General features: G+C 38.4%; 1 protein-coding gene across 1 annotated transcript; it reads right to left on the reverse strand.

Annotated features, from left to right (window-relative positions):
- Positions 1 to 2,624: 2,624 nt before the first annotated feature.
- LOC141608127 (putative mitochondrial protein AtMg00860) lies at positions 2,625 to 3,206 on the reverse strand. Its single transcript, XM_074427481.1, has one exon. It carries the CDS (start codon positions 3,204 to 3,206, stop codon positions 2,625 to 2,627), a length of 582 nt encoding a protein of 193 aa, XP_074283582.1.
- Positions 3,207 to 16,239: the final 13,033 nt, after the last annotated feature.

The following is a 16,239-nucleotide window of genomic DNA, read 5'->3' on the forward strand; positions in this document are numbered from 1 at the left end:
GAACTGAAATAAAAATAAAAAGATAATAATAACAATAACAACAACAACAACAACAACAACAATAATAATAATAATCATATTATTATTGTTATTAATAATAATAATAATAATAATAATAATAATAATATATTAATATAATCTAATAATAATCTAATAAGTAATATAAAAAATAAAATAGTAATATAATAATAAATATAGTAATAATAATAATAATATATTAGTAATATAAATGATAATATTAGTAATATAAATGATAATATTATTAATAATATAATATATTAATAATAATAACTAAAAAATAATTATGATAAGTATAATATAAATATTATAAATAATAATAATTAATATAAATAATAATAATAATAATAATAATAATAGAGGTAATATAATAATTTATTAATATAATAATAATAATAAATATGTTATTAATAATATTAATATAAATGAATATATTAATAAAATAATAAATATAATATAACAATATAATAATAATAATAAATATTAATACACTAATATTTCCATGAATCATAATAATATAATAATAAATAAATATAATAAATATAAATAAAATAATAATAATAAGAAGAATAACTATAATAGTAATATAATAAATATTAAAAATAAATTTTAATATAATAATAACAATAGTAAATAAATTAATATAATAATAATGATAATAATAAGAATATAAAATAAGAATAATAATATTAATGTTTGAATAAACTAATCTGAACTGAACTGAATGGAGCTGAACTGAACTGAACTGAACTTAATAGAGCTGAACTGAACTGAACTTATTAGAACTGAAATTAAGTCCAAAAGAACAGGGCCTTAAACTATTTATAGAGTAACGACTTCCAATTTGTCTAACTAACTAATCACCAACTAATTGACAGCTGTTAAGTCGGTTTGTTATGCTGACGTGGCTAGTTTGTTAGAGCAAGTTCGTTGAATTCCACTCCCCTTAACAAAACACTTGGCCTCCAGTGTTGTTCAATTTGAAATCAGGAAATCTTTTCACAAAATCATCACATGGTTCCCAAGTAGCATCTTCTTGTGTGCCATTTGACCACTGTACCAGTAAGTACACTTCATAGCCCATTCCCTTCCTCGACATTTTCCTCTCCAACACTGCTACTGGTTCAGCTCTCAACTGCAAATTCTCATGTCCATAGTGCTTCCTCAGTTGTGATACATGAAACACTGGATGTACTCTTGCATGAGCAGGTAGGTTCAACTTATATGCCACCGCCCCTACCTTAGCAATAATCTCAAAGGGACCAAAATATCTGGGTGCTAGTTTGTTGCAGGATCTGTAAACAACAGAATGTTGTCTATAAGGCTGCAACTTCACATAAACCAGTTCCCCAACTGCCAGTTATACTTCAGTCCTGTGTTTATCACTTTGGTTCTTCATCCTGCCCTGAGCTCTTTGCAAATGGAACTTGAGCATCTTGATACACTCTTCCCTGGCCTTTAGGCTCCTGTCAACTGCAGCCACTGTGCTATCTCCAGAAATGTAAGGCACATGTACATGGGGAATCCACTGAGCCCAGTCTTTTGGATGCTCCCCAATCATGCATCTTAGATAAGTTTCCAAGCATTTATTAACCACCTCAGACCGCCCATCAGTTTGTGGATGGTAAGCAGTGGACATACGTAAGTCAACATGCTGACATTTAAACAACTCCTTCCAAAAGTTACTCAAGAATATTTTATCCCTGTCACTAATAATTGTTTTGGGTACCCCATGTAACTTGAACACATGTTCAAAATAAATCTTGGCCACAGTCTTTGCATCAAAAGGATGACTCAAGAGTAAGAAGTGAGCATACTTACTTAATCTGTCCACCACCACCAAGATTGTATCCTTTCCTTAAGACTTAGGGAGACCTTCCACAAAATCCATTGAAATATCCATCCAAATTGCTGTAGGAATGGGTAATGGTTGTAACAAACCTGCTGGAGCCTTCAGTAATGGCTTATTCTTTTGGCAAACCACACATTGTCTTACCAAGTTCCTCACATCTTTTTTAAAATTCTTCCAATAAAAGAGAGCTGCTACCCTTTTTGTAGTCACGTGAGTGCCAGAATGCCCTCCTAGAGCTGACTCATGCATAAGGGAAAGAATTTCCTTCCTCAACATTTCATCAGGTCCTACTACCAATCTTCCTTTCCTGCTCAGCTGATCATTTTCCCATTTATATTTAGACTGTGGGTTAACTTGATCTTTTAATGATTGAATCAACTCCTGGCAACCTTGTTCCTGCCAACTATTGTATACTTTTTGTATCAGGTCAGTTCTCACCTGAGTGACTGTCATGGCTAACAATTCCCCTCTAGTGATTCTAGAAAGAGAGTCAGCTGCTGTGTTCTCCTTACCCTTCCTATAAATCACCTCATAATCCAACCCAAGTAGTTTAGGTAAGCATTTGATTTGAAATGGAGTTTGAGACTGAAATGATCTGTTTTAATTGTAAAATGTCTACCAATGAGGTAAGGTCTCTACTTTTCCACAACCATAATAACAGCTAGGAGTTCCTTCTCATATGTAGATAAAGCCAAATGTTTCTCAGATAATGCCTTACTGATGAAAGCAATGGGGTGGCCCTTCTGTGATAATGCTACTCCAATACCCTTGCCACTTGCATCTGTTTCCACTTCAAATTGTTCAGTAAACTCTTAAATGCTGCAGTAGCTTGTTTAGTCCACGTAAATCCATTTTTCCTCAATAAGTTGGTCAAAGGCTTGCTGATAATGCCATAGGCTTTGATGAATTTTCTGTAGTAACCAGGTAAGCCAAAGAAATCCCTTAGCTCCTTAACATTTTTAGGCACAGGCCATTCCATCATAGCTTTGATTTTAAATGGATCAGTGGATACTCCTTCTCCAGATATGATGTGTCCCAGATAATCCACCTTATTCACACCAAAGATACACTTGCTCCTCTTAGAAAACAAGTTATGCTTTCTCAGTGTTTGCAATGCTATTTTTAAATGCTCTTTGTGTGTTGCCATTGATGAACTATATATGAGAATGTCATCAAAGAAAACCAGGATAAACTTCCTTAAATACACACGGAATATTAAATTCATAAGACTTTGAAATGTAGAGGGAGCATTCGTGAGACCAAATGGCATCACCAAAAACTCATAGTGGCCCTCATGAGTCCGAAATGCTGTCTTAGGCACATCTTGATCAGCCATCCTGATTTGCCAATACCCTGCCCTCAAGTCAATTTTTAAGAACACTATCGAGCCATGCAATTCATCCAATAACTCATCTATTACAGGAATAGGGAATCACTACTACAAATAAAGACAACTACAACGGCCCTTTAATAACGCTTATTCACGAAAATCACCATAAGACGTTGTAGAATGGATGGCGCGAATTTTACCAAACTTAATTACAACGGTTCCGTTGTTATTGGTTTTAACAACGGGTCATACTTTCAAAACCGTTGTTAATATAAAAACTAATGACAACAGTTTACTCTGTAATACATTTTAACCGTTGTTAATAATTTGGCGCAAAATTAGTGAAAGTAATCACAATGCTTATATTAGAACCCGTTGTTAATACTTTTTAACAATGGTTGTAGACTCAATAACCGTTGTTATTAATGTTATGAAAATCTTAAGAACAACAGATTGCTTTATTCTGCTATACGCTACAAAACACAAACACAAGCTAATACTGCTACTATACACAAATATCATCCTCCATTCCTCCCTGATCGTGTCTCTCTGTCTTCATCTCCGTCACTGTTGTCACCATCTTCTCTCCCTCATCGTGTTTATCAATCAGGTATATATGTTTCTTAGCTTATTAACTATTTCTTATTAATATTTTCAAGCTATATAGAGATATAGGATTGTATGTTCAGTTTCCTGGCCTATGAATGTCGATTATTTTTGAATTTGTGATTTTTTTGGGTTATTATCTAATTTGTGGATAATTTAGCTTAATTGATTTCCTTAATTTCGTTTATTTGTTTGCCTATTATTGGATTTTCTGAATTAGTTGCCTATATATTATGAATGTAGAAAAATGACTCGAACTTGGATGATTGATGCAAATATGAGTGACCCCAACTATAAGGATGGTTTAGCTGAATTTTATGAAGTCGTTTCGAACAATTTGAAAGGTTATTCTAGTATTCCATGTCCTTGTGAAAGATGTGGTAATATTAGGTATATGACTTTTCCAGACGTTATAATACACCTAGAAAAGTGGAGATTTAGTCGATCCTATACACGTTGGATTTTTCATGGGGAACCATTATAGGACGAGAATAGCTTTGAAGAAGATGATGATGAGGTATACGAAAGGCTAACTGATGATCCTGAGTTTGCCGAGTTTTTTGACTTGGAAGAGTTGGAAGCAGAGAAGTTGAATGTTGGGTCTATAGATAATGAAGAGAATGATGATGAGTCAAATGCTTTTGAAGATGTAGGTGATGACACTATTAATTGGGATGACCTTAACAACATGTATGAGAAGTTGTGTGAGTCTGAAGCACCTCTGTATCCTGGTTGTAAGTTCACAAAAATGTCGGCTGTGGTGAAGTTGTATAATATCAAGGGGGCAAATGGGGTGAGTGACACGTGTTTCACTAGTTTTTTAGCCTTGATAAAGGAGTTGCTTCCAGATGGTAATGTTCTACCAGTTAAGACATATGAGGCGAAAAAAATAATAAGAGGAGTGGGTATGAAATATGAGAAAATACATGCATGTCCAAATGATTGCATATTGTATCGGAAATTATATCAAAACTTAACCAATTGCCCTAAATGTTCGGAGTGGCGTTATAAAGATAAGGAAGGGATCCCGGCTAAGGTGTTGTGGTATTTTCCATTGATACCAAGAGTGATAAGGATTTATGCGAATCCCGATGATTCAAAAATGTTAACTTGACATGAAACAGGAAGAATAAATGATGGAAAGCTAAGACACCCGGCAGATGGTATGCAATGGAAATCGTTCGATGCTAAGTATCCCGAGTTCGGCAATGAACCTAGAAACTTACGTCTAAGCGCTGTCCCATGATGGAATGAACCCACACGGAAACATGAGTAGCCAACATAGTACTTGGCCAGTAGTGTTGGCTATTTATAACTTACCTCCATATGTGTGCATGAAAAGAAAGTATTTGATGTTATCGTTGTTAATTTCCGGCCCTAAACAACCTGGAAATGATATAGATGTCTATTTGCAACCTCTTCTAGATGATTTGCGAATGTTGTGGGATAGTGGGATAGAAGTATTTGATGTATATAAGAATGAAACTTTCAATTTGAGAGCGATGTTATTGTGTACAATATCCGACTATCCGGCTTATGGCGACCTTTCTGGGCACACAGTTCATGGGAAAAAGGCTTGTCCATTGTGTAGGGGAGGATATCGAGTCTGAATACTTGAAGTCTTGTCGTAAGTATGTGTATATTGGAAATAGGAGGTTCTTGTTTCATGACCATTGTTATCGCAAGATGCAGAAAGCATTCAATGGAAGACAAGAGCTTTGTCAACCTCCTAGAATTTTGAGTGGGCATGAAGTTTATCAGAAAGTAAAGCATATTGAGATAGATTATGGGAAGAAGAGCGGCTCTAAATTGTCTACTCGTGGGTATAAGAAAAGATCCATATTTTTTTGATAAACTTCCATATTGGCCTGACCCGGAGGTCAGGCATTACCTCGATTTCATGCACATTGAGAAAAATGTCTGTGATAATATTATCAATACCCTTCTGAATGTTCCCGGTAAAATAAAGGATAACGTCGCAGCTAGGGAAGATATGAAAATGGTGGGTATTAGGCTAGAGTTGGCACCACAGAAGAGAGGTAACCGTACATTTTTTTATCGCTAGCAGCTTATACCCTTTCACGGAATGAGAAAAAAGAGTTATGTGCATGCTTGAATGGAATTAAAGTGCCACATGGTTATTCGTCGAACATCAAAACCCTAGTGTCGATGCAAGACCTAAAACTCACCGGGTTAAAGCCACATGATTGTCACACTTTGATGCAACAATTACTACCTGTGGCTATTCGTTCCATTTTACCTGAAAAGGTAAGATATGCTATAACTAGATTCTGTCTCTTCTTCCAGTCCATATGCGAGAAAGTCATCGATCCCGATGACGCGAATTCATTGCAGGATCTCGTTGTAACCTCTCTTTGTCAGTTGGAAATATATTTTCAACCCTTTTTCTTCACTATCATGATTCATCTGACCATTCACTTGGTTAGGGAGATTTTGTACCTTGGGCCCGTGTACTTGAGATACCAGTATCCTTTCGAAAGATTGATGAAAGTCTACAAGGACTATACATCTAATCGGTATCGTCCCAAAGGTTGTATTCTTTGAACGCTCTATTTTAGACGAAGCTCTTTCATATTGTTACGCTCATCTCTCCCCTGAGGAGTTGATTGACGTTCCTAAGAATCGTCATAGTGACTGGATGACCGGAAAAGGTATTAGGGGCCAGGTTGAAAAAATTGTGACACGTGAAATGTTGAATTTAGCACATACGTATGTGCTAAACAACAAAGATAAGGTGCAACCTTATATTCAACAACACAAAGATGAGCTCAAATACGATCACCCAAACAAGACTGAGAAGTGGATTGCAAACGAGCATACGAAGACGTTTGCAGAGTGGTTTAGGAATATTGTCTTAGAGTGTACGAATTAAACTGGTGATGACATCTCTCCTAGGTTACTACATCTTGGTTTAGGTCCAAATGCCAGGGTCACCTTTTACAGCAATTTTGCCATTAATTGATATACTTTTTACACCCGCGAGCAAGATGAGTTGAGCCCAATGCAAAATAGTGGTGTGAGTTCTGAATTTGAGGCAATGCACTTTGCTACTTCAAAAGATAAAAAGCCTATTTGGGGAAAATGCCTTTATTATGGTGTTATTCAAGAAATATTGGTACTAGATTACATTGATTTCATAATGCCTTTGTTTCGATGTAACTGGGTTGATAACAACATCCATTGTGTCCGAAAGGATGAGATGGGATTTACGTTGGTCAATCTGGGTAAGGTTGGCAATAATAAGGATGATCCTTTCATAATGGCATCCCAAGCTAAACAAGTGTTCTATGTCACCGATCCTATGGATAAGAAGTGGTCTGTTGTACTGTCTATAAGGAGTAGAAGGAGTAGTTCATCCGATAATGGTGATGATGATCAGGATGTCGTTTTTGAGGGAATGGATCACTCTACCACTGTATTTTATTTCGACGATGTTGACACTGATCATGAGGACTGATGTGACCATAATTAGCGCATATTTAGCCCCCGAATTAGCCTTGTTCCCATGCTTTTTAGTGCATATTTGGGTCATTTCTTATCTTTAGTTCTTTGTTTTGCATATTCTTTGAGATTTTGATCCCTTGGTAGGAAAGGAGTAAGAATCTTGCATTTTCATGGCAAAACGAAACTAAATTGATCGAATCCAATGACCAAGCATCAAGGAGAGACAAGATTAGAAGGCCTTTGTACATATTATAGTAGATGAGCAATGTTTAGAAAGGATCCTTGAGTCCCCAAGGAAATCCCCAAGGAATTTATGAAGAAAAGGGAAGAAAAGAAGAAGAAATCTTGCTGAAGAACAATCCGTGCGGATTGACTACAATCCGGCCGTCCTCCACCTGCACAATCCGTGCGGTTTCATCCCAAGACGCTCGGGTTAGCACTGCCACAATCCGCCCGGATTCCTCCTAAGCCGCTCGAGTTCCACCGCCAGAATCCGCCCGTCCCGACGCTAATCCGCTCGGATTCCTCTACAGCGCATTTTCGTCTTCTCCAAGCTACAAAGAAAGAAGCCCCTCCTTCGAAAAATACCGGCTCCTCCCTGCTCAATCTAAAAAGTGTAATTACTAGTTTAGCCCTTAGTTAACCCTAATGCATCCCCCTAATCTCCACTATAAATACCCCATTAGTCTAATTAGAAGAGCATGTTCTTCTTATCAATTCTTAGAGTAGTTAATACCAATCAAATCTCTCTTTAATTTTGTAATCAACAATTAATCAAGTTATAATACAAGTTTTATTTCCTTAATCTCTCTTTTGTTCATCCTTTATTTTGGGTAATTGAAGATTATTTGGGTTATTATTGGGAGATTGACAACCTCTCAATCAAGCATCAAGTACTTCTTTTATCTTTGCTTTATTATTGGAATCATTAGTAGGTATAATTCTCTTAATCCCTTTTTAATTATTGTTAATTACTTTCATTTATTCATCATGTTTCATTTTGTTGGTATGATTGACAACCTTGCTAGCATGATCAACATGATAATGAGTGAGTAGTCTCTTAGCTAGGGTTAATGGGTGATTAGGGGAAACCAACATGGGGAATGATTCATGCTTAAATTAATATGCTTTCATGTTTTATTTGCTTGCTTATTTTGATCTCAACTCATGCACATGTTATATTTGATGAAATGCTAAGCCTATGAATCCTTGCATTTACCACCATCTCCTATCTTTTCAATGAGACTTGTAAGACATAACCCAACTCGAGTCTCATTAGACCATGCATGTTGTTGATTAGGGAAGACTAAGTCGACTTGTAGGTGTTGTACAATCTAATCGATTCGGCTCCGGGACCCAAACTTTCCTAGGATTGTAAGATATAACCCAACTCAATCCATCACAACAATAATTGCTTGCTTATAATTTGAGAACATGTTTGTATGATCAATTCCCATGATTCCCCTATGATCCCATGACACCCTAGTGCTTTTTAATCATTGTTTACAACCCTTTAATTCATCTTGCTTGTTTATTTCCATTGATATTTTAGTTTAGTGACCTTCTACATCAACCCAATTTGTGACACCCCTAAGACACCACTAGTTGCAATAGAAATCTCACTTCAATACCCGTCCCTTGGGATCCGACCTTTACTTGCCTCTTTACTAATTGTAGAGTTGTTTGTGAAGCTATAAATTGTGTTTTGATTCGGACGTGACCCAACGACTACACCTTAAATTGTGAACACGAAACGGACCGATCAAAAATGGCGCCGTTGCCGGGGACGGTGTTTACTTGATTTAGATTTCCTTTTATTGTTATTAGTTGTGTCTTTTTTTTGCCTTGGGGAAGTAAAACTCCTCAAGGTTTGTTTTAATCGTTTTTAAGTTGTTCGATATTTTGCGAGATAGACTTTATAGATTGTTTTGTAGATGACCACTTAAGTATACCTTTCTTCAAAGATCCCATGCAAGCATTGGAGGCCTTGGAAGCAAGTGAGGCTAAAAATATGTATTGGGAATTGGAGGTGGATCTTTTTGAGGCCGCTCTAGCTAACAAAGAACTTACTCATGCACAATCCGTACTAGTGCATAACATCCTTGTGGAAGCATGTCAACCCATAGAAGATGAGCAATCCATCTTAGAAGATATTTTACAAGCTCAAGAGCAAGGGGAACCCATCATGGAATTTGAATATGATGAGGTTGATGAAAATGAAGTTGAGTATGCTATGAGAATGGAATGTCTAATGGAGATGGAGCAAATTTTCAATGAAACTCCGAAAGAGGAAAGTGAGGTACAAACTCCTACTTTAAAACCCCTTCCCCCAAATTTGAAATATGCTTACCTTGATGAATCAAAGACCAAACCCGTGATTGTTAATGATAGACTTGATGATGACCAATTGGGAAAATTGCTTGATGTGTTGAAACAACATGAGAAGGCTATAGGTTATAGTCTAGATGACCTTAAGGGGATAAGTCCCAACTTTTGCATGCATAGAATTCATCTAGAGGAAGACCATAGACCTACCATTCAACCCCAAAGAAGATTGAACCCCCACATGCAAGAAGTTATCAAAGGAGAAGTTATGAAATTACTTGATGCGGGAATCATATATCCCATATCGGATTCTTTGTGGGTTAGCCCCGTCCAAGTGGTACCTAAGAAAGGAAGCACCACGGTAGTGACAAATGAAAAGAATGAACTAATACCCAAAAGAATGATCACCGGTTGGCGTATGTGTATTGACTATCGAAAGTTAAACTCCGCAACAAGAAAGGATCATTTTCCCCTACCATTCATTGACCAAATGCTTGAGAGGTTAGCCTCCAACAAATTCTTTTGTTACATTGACCGGTATTCGGGATTTTTCCAAATCCCTATACACCCGGATGACCAACATAAGACCACCTTCACATGCCCCTATGGTACTTTTGCATATAGGAGGATGCCTTTTGGTTTATATAATGCCCCCGCCACTTTCCAAAGATGCATGATGAGTGTCTTTTCCGATTACTTAGAGACCATAATGGAAGTTTTTATGGATGATTTTAGTGTTTATGGAAAGGACTTTGACTCATGTTTGCATAATCTTTCTCTTGTATTGCAAAAATGTGAAGATGTTAGTCTTGTTTTAAATTGGGAAAAGTGTCACTTCATGGTCAATGAAGGAATTGTTTTAGGTCATTTGATTTCGGAAAAGGGCATCGAGGTCGATAAAGCTAAAGTTGAGGTGATAGAGAAACTCCCACCTCCCGTGAATGTTAGAGGGGTGAGAAGTTTTCTCGGTCACGCGGGTTTTTATCGTCGTTTCATAAAGGATTTTTCAAAAATAGCGAAACCCCTCACTCAACTTTTGCTTAAAGATGCCCAATTCCAATTCACTGATGAGTGTGTTGAAGCTTTTAATAGAATCAAGGAAGCATTAATCTCGGCACCAATCATCCAACCCCCGAATTGGGAGTTACCTTTCGAGATTATGTGTGACGCTAGCAACTACGCCGTTGGAGCGGTTCTTGGCCAACGGGTAGGGAGAGCTCTTCACGCCATCTACTACATAAGCAAGACCCTCGACCCTTCCCAAGTGAATTATGACACAACCGAAAAGGAGCTTCTCGCCATTGTCTATGCTTTGGATAAATTCCGTTCCTACTTGCTTGGATCCAAGGTGATTGTATTTTCAGATCATCGCGCTCTCCGACATCTCTTGATAAAGAAGGAGGCAAAACCAAGATTGTTGAGATGGATTTTGCTCCTTCAAGAATTTGACTTGGAAATAAGAGACAAGAAAGGAGCCGAGAATGTAGTGGCGGATCATTTGTCAAGGATCCGGTTTCATGATGAAAATGGAGAAACCCCGATCAATGACTCATTCCCCGACGATATTTTGATGGCCATTCAAACACAACTTGAAAGGCACATCACCCCATGGTTTGCCGATTATGCCAATTATATTGTTGGAAAGGTACTCCCTCCAAATTTGAACCACAACCAAAGGAAGAGATTCCTATTCGAAGTGAAGAGGTACTTTTGGGATGACCCAAACCTCTACAAGGAGTGTAGTGATGGGCTCAACCGGAGATGCATCCCTCAATGGGAAATCCAAGGAATCTTGGAAGGATGTCATTCATCACCCTACGGTGGGCACCATGGAGCAAGGAGAACCGTTGCAAAAATTCTTCAATCGGGCTTCTATTGGCCTACAATGTTTCAAGATACAAGGGAATTCATCATTCATTGCGATGCTTGTCAAAGAACGGGGAATATCTCTTGGAGGAACGAAATGCCACAAAGGGGCATTCTAGAGGTGAAGATCTTCGATGTTTGGGGAATCGACTACCAAGGTCCCTTTGTGACATCAAATGGGAATAAGTACATCCTTGTGGCCGTAGACTACGTCTCAAAGTGGGTGGAGGCAATTGCCACCCCAAATGATGATGCAAAAATGGTCACCAAGCTCTTCAAGAAGATAATCTTCCCAAGATTTGGAGTTCCTAGAGCAATCATTAGTGATGGAGGAACGCATTTCCATGAGAAGAAACTTGCATCTCTTTTGACCAAATATGGTGTTCAACATAGAACCGGCTTGGGATATCATCCTCAAACAAGCGGTCAAGTTGAGATTTCAAATAGAGAGATCAAGCAAATCCTTGAGAAAGTTGTGAACAAGACTCGGAAAGATTGGAGCACAAAGCTTGATGATGCTCTTTGGGCTTATAGGACGGCCTATAAGACTCCCATAGAGCCTCCTTACAAGCTTGTCTATGGAAAAGCATGTCATTTGCCAATCGAATTGGAGTACAAAGCTTATTGGGCAATCCGAGCACTTAATCTTGATCTCAAATTGAGCGGTCAAAGGAGGATGATTCAAATCCAAGAGTTGGAAGAATTCCGACTACAATCCTATGAGAATGCGAAGATTTACAAAGAAAGAACGAAATTGCTTCATGATAAGAGAATTAGACAAAAGGCCTTGCACAAAGGGGACAAAGTCCTTCTATTCAATTCCCGCTACCGACTTTTTTCGGGAAAATTGAACTCTAGATGGATGGGTCCCTGTGTGATAACCGAAGTTGGAAAATACGGAGATTTCGAACTCAAGGCGGAAGATGGAAGAAAGTTTAAGGTTAATGGTCAAAGATTGAAGCCATACAATTAAGGAGCGTTTATTGGAGAGGTCGAGGTCACCTACCTCGGGCCTTCTAATCCTTGAAAGAACTATCGAAGGGAGAGTTTGGTGGAGTCCTCCCTAAACCACCACTTGTAAATATACTAACCCTCTAACTTGTATTTATTGTTTTATTGCATTTCTTTCAATAATTAGCATGAACTCTTTTCATGAGCGTAAGTGAGGGAGGGTTACTAATGAATTTTGAATGAAGGAAGGGACCAATTTTCGAGTGTGGGGACGCATCTAAAAGAGGAGAGAAAGTCGAAGGATGAATGCACAGCCTGAACACGTGCGTGTTCCCTGGAATCCGGCCGTCTTGCCGGAATCCGAGCGTTCTGAGGACAATCCGTCCGTCCCGCTACGCTGAGAATTTGAATATTTTTGGACTGAGGTTGAATCCGAGCGTCTCGGAAGGAGAAACGCCCGTCCTGATGAATCCGGCCGGATTTGAAGAAAGACGCCCGTCTTTCTACCTGTGTATTTCAAGGAAAATTGCTGTAAAGGAATCCGTCCGTCTTCAGAAGAAGACGCCCGTCCCGTTGAAAAAGAATCCGAACGTCTTATGCTCGGGACGCCCGTCTTTGAGGTGTCAAATTTTGGAGATTTTCGCTGTGACAGAATCCGGGCGTATTGCCCAGAATCCGCCCGTCCCGAGGAGCACGAATCCGAGCGTCTTAAGCTCAAATCCGCTCGTCCTCCCACGGTGTTTTGACCCGACTTTTCCCTAATTAAATTACACCCCACCACACATATAGTGACACATCACTACTCCTTCTACTTGCATTATAAAACCCACCTCCTTATGACTCCCATACACATCCAAATCACTCTCTTAACCCACAAAATCAAAAAGCCCCAATTTTCTAGGGTTTCCAAAAGCAACACTCAATCAACAAGGAGCATATTTCTTTCTTCAAAAATTAAGGGAATTCAACTCTGTAATCAAGGAATGGCACCAAGGAGATCCTCTTTTAGGAGTGGGAGAAGACCAAGGATGAGGGGAAGTTCTTCCACCTCCCATGTCAACACTTTAAGAAGGGAGCATGAAGAGATTGTAGATCTCACAAGGCTTGATGACTTCTCAAATGTGGAATTTGTCAATGATGTGCAAAGATTAGTCTTCCACCGACTTCTAAGTAAGAACATTCTTCCCACTAAGTTTTTATGTCATGATACCTTGAGGAAACTTGGAATTTATCACCAAGTAGAAGCTCTCTTTGAAGTATTTGGTCTCTCTACCCTTTTTCACATGCATGAACCAACTTATCGATCTCTTGTGCTTGAGTTTCTGAGCTTTTTGAAGATTACAACCTTGAACAAAACAATTTACATAGAGTTTAGGCTAGAAAATGTTTCAAGGATGATGACCCTTGTAGAATTCGCAAATGTGTTCGGACTCGATGTTTCGCCTACCCGAACATCGAAGCCAAAGAAATACAGTGTTGAGCCTTTGTGGAGGGCCATGACCGGCCGGGATTTTGTACACAACAAGGAATGTCTCGCTTTTCATATTCAAAATCTGATCTTGAGACTTACTTATCGATTCCTCTCGGGTACTCTCTTTGCTCGCCGAGATCCGGCGATCGTGAACCAATTAGACCTTGTGTTTATGGAATCCTACCTCAATATTCAAGGAAGAAGTGTGTACCACCTCCATGCACCTCTAGTGCTAGTCGAGAAATGGGCAAAGTTTAGGAATGGTGACGATGATGGAATGAAACACATAGTGAATGGAGGACTCATTACTAGGCTTGCAAAGCATTTCAACCCAAGATTCAATGAGAATAATGAGTATACTCCTCTTTTGGGAAACACGAGGATAAATGATGATCTTCTTCTCATTCAACATCATTGGATAACCCTTGAGGGGGTTGACAAGCGCATCAAGTGGATAACGAAAGGATGTGATCCGATTTTTCTTCCAATGAATGGCTTACCACGAGTTTCTCCGAGAAGAGGACATTTGTCCCCAATCCCATCCTACCTCATCCCTCCAAATCCAACCCAACCAAGGCAAGCACCACCACCACAACAACAAGAACAACAAACTCAAGATGATAAGATAAAAGTGCCTCCCTACCCCTTTCCCTACCAACCGTATAACCATCCAAACCCCTTCATCCTCCCCCGTGACGACTTTGTCACAGGAATCTTACAAGATTTACACTACCGTCAATACGAAACCTTCGTGGACACTTACTATGCTCTCTACCCCCAATATCACGAGATGGTTCGAAAAGGACGGATTAGTGAGGAAGGAGCATTTCCCTCATGGGCTCAATTGGATTTGCTCTTCCCCAACTCGGAGAGAGCTAATGAAGGGGCGAACGGTAGACAAGAGGAGGGAAGCAACAATTCTTGTGGAGGAGACACGGTGGAGCTTGAGAGTGAAGAAGACGAATTCATGGACCCAAGTTTGAGTGATGCTTCAAAGGAGATTTGGGATAGCGATGTAGAGGGAGATGATGCCGATGTCTAGAAGACTACTTCATCACTAGGTGGAGCGGGCGAGAGGCACCCACCTAAGTTTAAGTGAAGTTTTCTCATCTCTCCTCTTTATTTTCAAAGTTGCATGAAAAGAAGTTCGTGTCTTGTTATTTTGTTTTAATTATTTTCTTGATCATTGTTGGAGTAGTCCTAGCACCATAGAGGACTCACACCTCGGTACCATTGAGGTGTTCTCATTTTATTGTTCCCACTTTCAAAATCCAAAATGACAAATTAGTTTCATGCATTGCATAGTGTGTGCATGAACTACATCCATCCTTGGACATTAGCAATAGTGTCTAACTCGGTTTGGGGAAGTTAACGCATACACAACGGGAGGTAATCTAAATTATCCTCTCCGTCATAACAAAAACCATGCATCATATAGTGTAGACTAGCGTAGATTGCATTTAGTATAGAAATCATGCATCATCTTTGCATAATTTCCCATCATTTTGGCCATTGAGGACAATGCCCATATTAGTGTGGGGATGGGGAATTCTAACTTAACTTTATATTCCAAAATGATAAAAATTGAAAAATTTTGAAAATCATAAAAATTGAAAAAATAAAAAAGCCAAAAACATGTTTATTTCCTTTTGTAGTGTAGTCTTGTTTATATTATTATATATTGTGTTTGTTCTATCCTTGTTCACATTGATTGACTACGCCACATCCGAGACATGAGGATCATGAAGACCGCATGGTATGATCTTTCCAATCTCCTTTTTCCTCTTTATGTTAATGACTATGTGGCTTTATTTTGATTGATGCGGTATAACAATGTGAACTTAGGACTTGCATTTAGTTTATATGTCATATTAGTTGATAGAATCACTTGCATTAGGATGTTTATATTAGTTGCATCATAGCATATAGTTGCATTTAGATAAAAGTTTTGAAAAATGCCTAATTAGGAACTTTGACAAGAGCAACTAAGCCATTACAAATACTTGTTCAACTTAAGACTTTTCCTACTAGAATGGTTGTAAAACACCCTAGATAGTGTCATACTAGTGTCTTTTGACCCATGACCCAAAGCCTAGTCAAGGGTTTGCATGTGAGTCACCTATCCAACCCCGTGATGCGATGTGGACTTGGTTAACTTGTCTAGGTGACCTTGATTGACCTTGTGGTAAGGCAACCCAAAAATATTTTCTATCAATAAGCTTGAAGTGCTCATTTCAAAGAATTTTGTCATGTGGAAGTAATTTAATGCCAAGGAAACCTCAAATGTTATGAATTGTTGAATGTTGAGAAATTTAATTTGTTTTGATGGAGGCGTACCACTTCGATGTGCTTTGG

The sequence above is a fragment of the Silene latifolia genome, chromosome 10 (assembly GCF_048544455.1).
Source record: "Silene latifolia isolate original U9 population chromosome 10, ASM4854445v1, whole genome shotgun sequence".
NCBI classification, from domain to species: domain Eukaryota; kingdom Viridiplantae; phylum Streptophyta; class Magnoliopsida; order Caryophyllales; family Caryophyllaceae; genus Silene; species Silene latifolia.